We start from the raw sequence: 8,296 nt of genomic DNA, 5'->3' as shown, positions 1-8,296 counted from the left end.
TAATAAGAGTGTTTCTATATTTAAACTCTCCTATTTTTCTTTCCACCACCGATGAGGGACAAATGCCTTTTCAATAAAGCATAAGAGGACTTTTCAAGTTCTCAACTTTTCAAATTCCCAACTTTTCAAGTTCCTCTCTTTTCATCTTCCCTCTATTTTCCATTAACTCTTGCTACATACCCAACACCGTTAGCTTATCAGTGTCTTGACTCTCCTGTGTGCATTGGCTGTTCTGTGAAAAAAAATAGTATTCCTATCACCTTGTTTCAGCCATAGTGTCCTAGATCTTTGTCTCCAAGGAATCTCCTCATGTCTTGCAATATCTTCAAATTCCATTGATAAAGCCAATCTTTTGGTTATTTCATCTTCTGTTAAAAGTTTCTGATCTGGGATTTCATCCAGTTTGTAAACTGATTTAATATACTTGCTTCTGTAGTCATAGTTTACCTTAGATTACTCCATTCCTTCAACTTCTTCTTCAGAGCTTTCAATTTGAAGGTCAGAATGTAGTCAGACCTTCCAGTGCAATAGAAGGATTTCCACCAGTTCTTTATCCTGTCACTAAAGTCTTCTGTTTGAAGCCACCAATTCCCAAATTTGAAGTAAGAATTGTTATGTTCCAGTTACCACATTGTAGCATCAATGGTGGGTGATTGTAAGTCACTCTGTGCATGATGGCATGAAGGACTGCCTTGTGTTCCCGAAGCTTGTATCCCATTCTTCTGAATTAAGAACCTATCCAATCTTGCTGATACTGTCTTGTCTATCCCCTTATTTCTTTGTTCTCCCCTGTACTTCTAAGTGTACAATACGGTTGTTTCTCTTATGAACATTGGTAACGTGATGAAAGAAGTTAGTATTTCTGTCCCTCTTTCATCCATAAGGTCCTAGACCTTTGTCTCCATGCAATCTCCTCATGAATATGTAGTTCTTTATAATCCATGAGAAAACCGACTGTTGACCGATTCTTCCTCTGTCAGTGCTCTCTACTATCAAGTAAAGAGTCCAAGCTTCCATTTAGGCTGAGCAACTTAGACCTTTGGATCTTCAGGTCCCCTTGTTCATTCTAACTCCATTTCTTAAGCTTGCCTTTGAGGGCTTTGAGTTTACAAGCTAATATGTAGTCAAGTCTTCCTGTGAAGACAAAAAGAGTTCCACCAAGTTTTAACTTATCTATAAAACCTTGTGTGTTCAACCAACAATTTTTAAAGTTGAAATAAGATTTTGAATGTTCCTAGGACCCACAAAGAGTGCTAAAGGAACATGATAAAATTGTAGAAGTGTTTATTTTATGTTGTTGAAGTGCTCATTCCATTCTAAGGAAATCAAAATTCCATCTATTCTGGATGTACTGGTTTTTGATGTATAATTTCTAATTCTTTCTCCTTGATGGTTGTAACCTCTTACATGTTAATCACTTGTGACTATTACAGGCTGTGTGTTGCTAGCTTGGGTTCAGCTTGGGAGCTTTTAAACCTTATTGGACGCTCCTCGTTTTCTGTGAGTGTTGTTGCTTCATGATGCAGAAAAGTGGAGGGCCAGTTGTAAGAGAATGGGTATGATGCCACTAATACTATCTTCTTAGCCACGGGTTAATCGGTTTGAAGTATTTACTCATCATTTGATTTTCATCTGCAGCAACAAAAATTACTGGAGTGGCAGCTCGCACATCCTTCTGGTTCTGCGGAAGAAAGCCTTGATTGGATAAAGCAAACACAATCAAAACGTGCGAGAACTCAGTAGTTTTACACTAGTTCGTTTAGGGTTGGGGTTAGGGGATAGAAAATCATATCATTTTTCTTTTTGTTGGTGTTGTACTCTTTACATACGGGTGATTTTGTGCCCCATTGTTAATATCATCTTATTTATGTTGAAGACAAGATATCAAACTTGGAAAAAGGGAAATTAAAATAACCTTTCAAGATCTTTAATCCCACAATAATAATTTGAAAAATACAAGCAAAAGCACAAACCAACCATTCAAAGTGCTGCCACGAAGATTTGGACCTTAAAAATTAAGAATGAATCTTGATAATACTTTCCGAAATCAACCTCATAAACCCATAGACAACTCGATAAAACAATTTTAACCACAACTTCAAAATAATGTGTTCAATTTGTCTTTCAAAATAATGTGTTCAATTTGTCTTTAAAAGGTACAAAATTTAAAAATGTTATTTGTGCAAATCTCATAATAAATTAGAATAAGTACACCTAAGTGAAGAACATGAGGAAGTGTACATCTTTTATTGAACCGCTTTTGTGTGTCTATATATATAGAGGTGGTCCTATATTCAAAAGTATCAAAAACCCAAATTAAGCACCACTACGGTAATGGCGTCAGTGTCTGAGTGTTTCGTTAGCTCAGGAATTAGCAGAGCATTTCTTTCTCCTCTTTCTTGTTCATCGATGGTATGTTTTCAACAAATTCGATTTCCTTCACCGATACCCGTTTGTTTTCCACAAATAAAACAAACTAGATCTAAGTTTGAAATTAAGTCTCATATGGGAGATTTGTATGAAGGAATGGAAGATTCGGTTGAGTTAGAGGAGAAGATATGGAAGGTGAGAAACCTAATGCTCACCCATGAAGATGTCTGTTATATGATTGAAGTACTGGCCGAAGTTAGGTTCTCCTTTGCTGGTACCATACTCTCCAATAATGATATAGGGTTTGGTAGTAATGTGTTGTTTAAGAATGAGCTAAACCAAGATATACCATTGGAGAAGAAGATTGAAGATATGTACACTGATGAACTTGGAGATTTGTACACTGATGATATACCCGCTGCTTCCTCAAGGGAAATTGGCCCGCAAGAAGTTTATTCATCAAAATGGGTTACTATCCCGTAAGAGACAAAGAAGAGACGATACTTCTTATGAAATAGATTTCACTCCTATAGTCCTAAGTGTCACGGACTTAGAGTCTTACTAATGTTCCGTGCGACACTTGACAATTTAATTATGAATCTTTCATGATCTTATAAACTCAAGCAAGCCCTTTGAAGCTAGACCGCTAAGAGAATTTTGGAAGAAGGCTTACAACTTGCTTGTTGCCTAGCAAATGAGGGCACCTCTATTTATACTACCTCCTAAGGACTAAAGTGTAATTAATATTTATTTTACAAGTCCCTCTAATAATTACACTTTGGTTCCTCTCTAGAACTTTCTACATGTTTTAGGATATTCCAAAGTATTCTTAAAATATCTAAGGGTTTCTAGAGTCTTCCAAGGAAAGACCTAGGGATTTCTAAAGTCTTCATAGAAATTCTCTAGGGAGTTCTAGAGTCTTCTACTAACCTCACCACAACTCTAGATTCTTCTCCCTTATTCCGGTGCCGAATTTGAACTGTGAAGTGGCGGGACGTGACACAAGGCCTAAGACTTGACTTTTTTGTTACCTACAAAAATTTATCTTTTCTAGTATAATGTAAAGAGTAAAGACACCTAAGCCTTGATTCTAATTAAGTATATATAGTCTATTGTTAAACACTATACCTGTGTTTTGCGCCATTCCATTCCTCACGTTAGTTTATCATTTAATTTGAATAAGATTAAACTTAGTTTTCAGTTTCTGGAAGATCAGAATGATTGCTTCACTTCTCAAACTCGATATGTGCCTCATTGCAAATTGCACAGATAATGTCTCTTAAGATTGCGTTTTATTATTGTTAGGAGTGAGATTATTTGTGATTAGAAATTGCATCTTTTATTTTTCTGTAGACTATTTGTTTAGTATGACCTGAATTGTTAGTTTGTTATTAATTTCTGTTTTGAATTAATGGCCAATGAGTATAAGCCTAAGTAAGGGGGTAAAGGTTGAAAATTTCCAAGTAATTTCCCCCCCTGAAGTCTATTCATATCAATGTATAACAGATCAATGCCAAAGCTCTTGATTGATGGCCCTTATAGATCACATGATTACAAGAAATACGATGTAGTCCTCTGAGTACGCCTTGGCATTGGAGCAACCCCTTTGATATGCATAGTAAAAGATGTGCTCAACAACATCAAGCAACAAAAGGACATTTCAGATGGCCTAGTCGAGAGTGGCCATAAGGGTAGTAAAAGAAGTCCTTTTGCTACTAAACATGCATACTTCTATTGGGTAACTCGGGAGCAAGGCTCGTTTGAGTGGTTTAAGGGAGTTAATGATGACGCCTAATTGATCTCCACAATTACTGCACCAATGTTTAAGAAGAAGGCGATGCCCTGTCTGCACTAATCACACTATGCTTCATCAATCTGCAAGCTAAAAGTGGCGTCGACATTGTCTCGGGGACAAGGGTGACACATGTTACAATTAATCATCCTGCTGATCATAGAATTGGTTAGCGAAATAATCACCAAAATTACTGTCTAAGTTACTCCACTCATAACCATCTAACTCGACGTTTCGGACGTAATGGAACTGATAGAATCACCATTCAGCGCTCGGATCACGAAATGTCCAAAATCAACCCTTTTAATATAACTTAACTCAAAAGCTCAATATCACTAAAATCTCACTTGATCGCATTGAAAACCATGTCAATCATCCCCGCAACACATAATAAAAAGAGAAAATACATAAAAATATAAACCCCTGAACTTGGTCGGATAACTTACTTTAGTACTTAAACTACACGGGCGTTTAAATACCTCCCTTAACATCTTTGAAGTGATTTTTTTCCACTCTGAGGCTATAACACCACTCTCACCGCCACATCATAGCCACGTAAGCGCCACATCATAACCATGTAGACACCATGTCATTTATTTTTATTTCTTTTTTACTTATTAACTATTTTTTCTTAAACACTTTTTAAAATTAATTATATCAATTGATTAATTTATAAATGCATACCCTCACCCCCACCCTCTCTTTCTTCTTCCTTGTTGTTCACCATTATTCCAACCTACACGGGCATTTAAATACCCCCCTTAACATCTTTGAAGTGATTTTTTTCCACCCTGAGACTATAGCACCACTCTCACTCGCCACATCATAATCACGTAAGCACCACATCATAACCACGTAGGCACCATGTCATTAATTTTTATTTCTTTTTTACTTATTAACTATTTTTTCTTAAACACTTTCTAAAATTAACGGAAAAGGGTCAAATTGCCCCTGAACTATGCGAAATAGACCACTTATACCCTCCATTACATTTTAGGATCAAAAATACCCCCGCAGTTATCCCAGGAGACCACAAATACCCTCAAGAGTTAACACCCCAATTTTTTAGTGACATGGCAAGCCACATGGGACTAATCCCTCCACCTAAGCATTGCCAACTAAGATTCACTACAAAAGAACTTGATTTTTAGTGGCGACAAAGTCGCCACAAAATCCCAAAATATTGCCACTAAAGGTTATGAGTGATTTTTAGTAGCAACTAAGGCTCCAACAACCATTCGCTAGTAAAACCTATTTTTTCGATTGTGACCTAATTTTCTAAAATAAATAACTTGCAATATCCATATTAAAAACATCCAATATTATTATGAAAAATAATCAAAATTACTTCTCGATTCAAATCTCCTACTATATATATAATGCATCATTGTACATTTTATACATTTACATATGACATAAAAATAAAACATATAGTTTCTTCAAACTCCTACTTAATCGATATCATATTTGGTTTTTTAAAAACAATGAAGAAAAGAACACAAAATTAGAATTTAATGTTAAAAACTTTTAGTGACGATTTTCTTGGCTTTTGTGGCGATTGTTGTTGCCGCTAAAGGTCTAGTTCTTTTGTAGTGAATCCTAGTTGGCAACGCTTAGGTGGAAGGATTAGTCCCACGTGGCTTGCCACGTCAACAAAAAATTGGGGTGTTAACTCTTGAGGGTATTTGTGGTCTCTTAGGATAACAGCAGGGACATTTTTGATCTCAAAATGTAACGAAGGGTATAAATGATCTATTTCATATAGTTTGGGGGCAATTTTGACCCTTTTATGTAAAATTAATTATATCAATTGATTAATTAATAAATGCATACCCCCCCCCCCCTCTCTTTCTTCTTCCTTGTTGTTCACCATTATTCCAACCTCCTCCTCCTCCTTCTTCTTCTTTATTCAACAATCTTTTAAGTCACTTTAAAGAAGAAAATTCACATTATCTTTATTAGTTAGTTGCTTTAGGACTGCGGGGTCTATTTCTAAGTTTCCTTTATTCCCTTTTTCAGTTATTTTAAGGGTAGTTACCATGGTTAGCACCATGACTTAAAAGTAGGACCATGATCAATTTCAGTTTCTTTAATTGTATGTTTATGTATTTTTGGTTCTTTTTACTGAAATACAACTCTCTGCATAAGATTTTCTCTTAGTCATCTTCACATTTAAATTCCTTGTATTCTTCTGCTTTCCTTTCTGTAGCAAACTAGACATTGTCTTCATTGTGTTATCTGTCATCAGTCTTACTAAAACTAACAGTTGGTATCGGAGCTTTCATCTTAAGGGATCTGTGATCGAGTTGGAGAAGCCATGGATGCTGAAGCAAGTTTCTCACCAATTGCTCCGCCGGTCTTTGATAGAGATAATTATCAGATTTGGGCAATACGAATGGAGACGTACTTCGATGCTTTGAATCTCTGGGAAGCTGTGGAAGAGGATTACGATATTTCAGCCCTACCAAATAATCCTACCATTTCTCAGATTAAAGCACACAAGGAAAAGAAGACAAGGAGATCGAAGGCCAAGGCATGTTTATTTGTTGCTGTATTGTCAACAGTTTTCATGCGAATAATGTCTCTGAAAACTGCTAAAAAAGTATGGGATTATCTCAAGGAAGAGTATTATGGAGATGAAAGAATAAAAGGTATGCAAGTTTTAAACTTAATTAGGGAGTTTGAATTGCAAAAAATAAAGGAATCTGAAACAGTGAAGAAATATTCAGATAGACTTCTAAATATTGCAAATAAGGTGAGGCTACTCGGCTCTACATTTTCAGACTCGAGAATTGTTCAGAAGATCCTTGTAACAATTCCTGAAAGGTATGAAGCAACAATTACAACCTTGGAAAATACTAAGGATTTGTCAAAGATTAGTTGCTCAATTCCCCGAAAGCTCAAGAGCAAATAAGACTCATGAGACAGGAGGTTACAACAGAAGGGGCACTTGTCAGTAAGCATCAAGTTAACAAAATTCAGAAGAAGAAAAATAATCAAGCAGTGTGTGAAGGAGAAACATTAGCCAACAACAAAACTAAGGGAGGAAGCGCGAAGAAAAGTTATCCCTCTTGTCACCATTGTGGAAGAAAAGGCCATGCACCATTCCAGTGATGGAGGAGACCTGATGCTAAATGTAAGAAATGCAATAAGCTTGGACACGTAACAGTGATTTGCAAGAATAAGGCCTCGCAGGAGGAAGGAAATGCTCGAGTTGCTGATCAAGAAGAAGAGGATCATCTTTTTGTTGCAACATGCTTTTCAAGTAAGAGCTCAACAAATTCTTGGTTAATTGACAGTGGTTGCACTAACCACATGACTCATGACGAGAGTTTATTCAAGGAGTTGAAGCCCATTGAAATTTCCAAGGTTCGAATAGGAAATGGAGATCACTTTCCTATCAAAGGAATTGGAACCATAACTATCAAGACGAGCACTGGCACAAAGAAAATTTCAGAGGTTCTTTATGTTCCTGATATTTATCAGAATTTGCTAAGTGTAGGACATCTGATGGAAAAAGGATTCAGGGTTTTCTTCGAAGATCATCATTGTCAAATCAGTGACACTACTGGAAATGAAATTTTCAGGGTGAAGATGAGAGGAAGGAGTTTTTCCTTTGATCCAACAGAGAAAGAGCGACTAGCTTATTCCATGAAGGCAAGTGTAACAGAAACCTGGCACAAGAGACTTGGCCATTGTCATCTACAAGCACTATTGTTGCTGGAGAAGAAAGATATGACAAGAGGATTACCAACTCTAGTTGATCACTTACCAAGTTGTCAAGCTTGTCAATTTGGTAAGCAAAATAGGAAGTCATTTCCTAAAGCAACATGGCAGACTTCTCAAAGGTTGCAATTGATTCACACAGATGTTGCAGGACCTCAAAGAACACCATCCCTTAACGGTACTATGTTATATTCATTGACGACTATACAAGATTATGCTAGATTATTTTTAAGAAATATAAATCGGAAGTGGCTGGAATTTTCTTGAAGTTCAAGAAGATGGTGGAAAATCAAAGTGGTTGTAGAATCCAATCTCTGCGGCCTGACAATGGAAAAGAGTATAATTCTGAAGAATTTAACAAATTTTGTGAGGAATCGGGTATTACTCATTAGCTTACTGCTCCATATA

The 8,296-nt window shown here is 36.4% G+C and overlaps 1 protein-coding gene across 1 annotated transcript; it reads left to right on the top strand.

The window, feature by feature from the left end:
- The first annotated feature begins 6,479 nt into the window (after positions 1-6,479).
- On the top strand, positions 6,480-7,076 carry LOC125845984 (uncharacterized). The gene has a single exon (XM_049525459.1). It carries the CDS (start codon positions 6,480-6,482, stop codon positions 7,074-7,076), a length of 597 nt encoding a protein of 198 aa, XP_049381416.1.
- Positions 7,077-8,296: the final 1,220 nt, after the last annotated feature.

The sequence above is a fragment of the Solanum stenotomum genome, chromosome 11 (genome assembly GCF_019186545.1).
Source record: "Solanum stenotomum isolate F172 chromosome 11, ASM1918654v1, whole genome shotgun sequence".
Classification (NCBI taxonomy): domain Eukaryota; kingdom Viridiplantae; phylum Streptophyta; class Magnoliopsida; order Solanales; family Solanaceae; genus Solanum; species Solanum stenotomum.
This window is presented reverse-complemented; position numbering and strand designations above follow the sequence as displayed.

What these genes read in the sequence shown, in the direction of transcription:
- LOC125845984 (XM_049525459.1), top strand. Translation starts at nt 6,480, where the DNA reads ATGGATGCTGAAGCAAGTTTCTCACCAATTGCTCCGCCGGTCTTTGAT.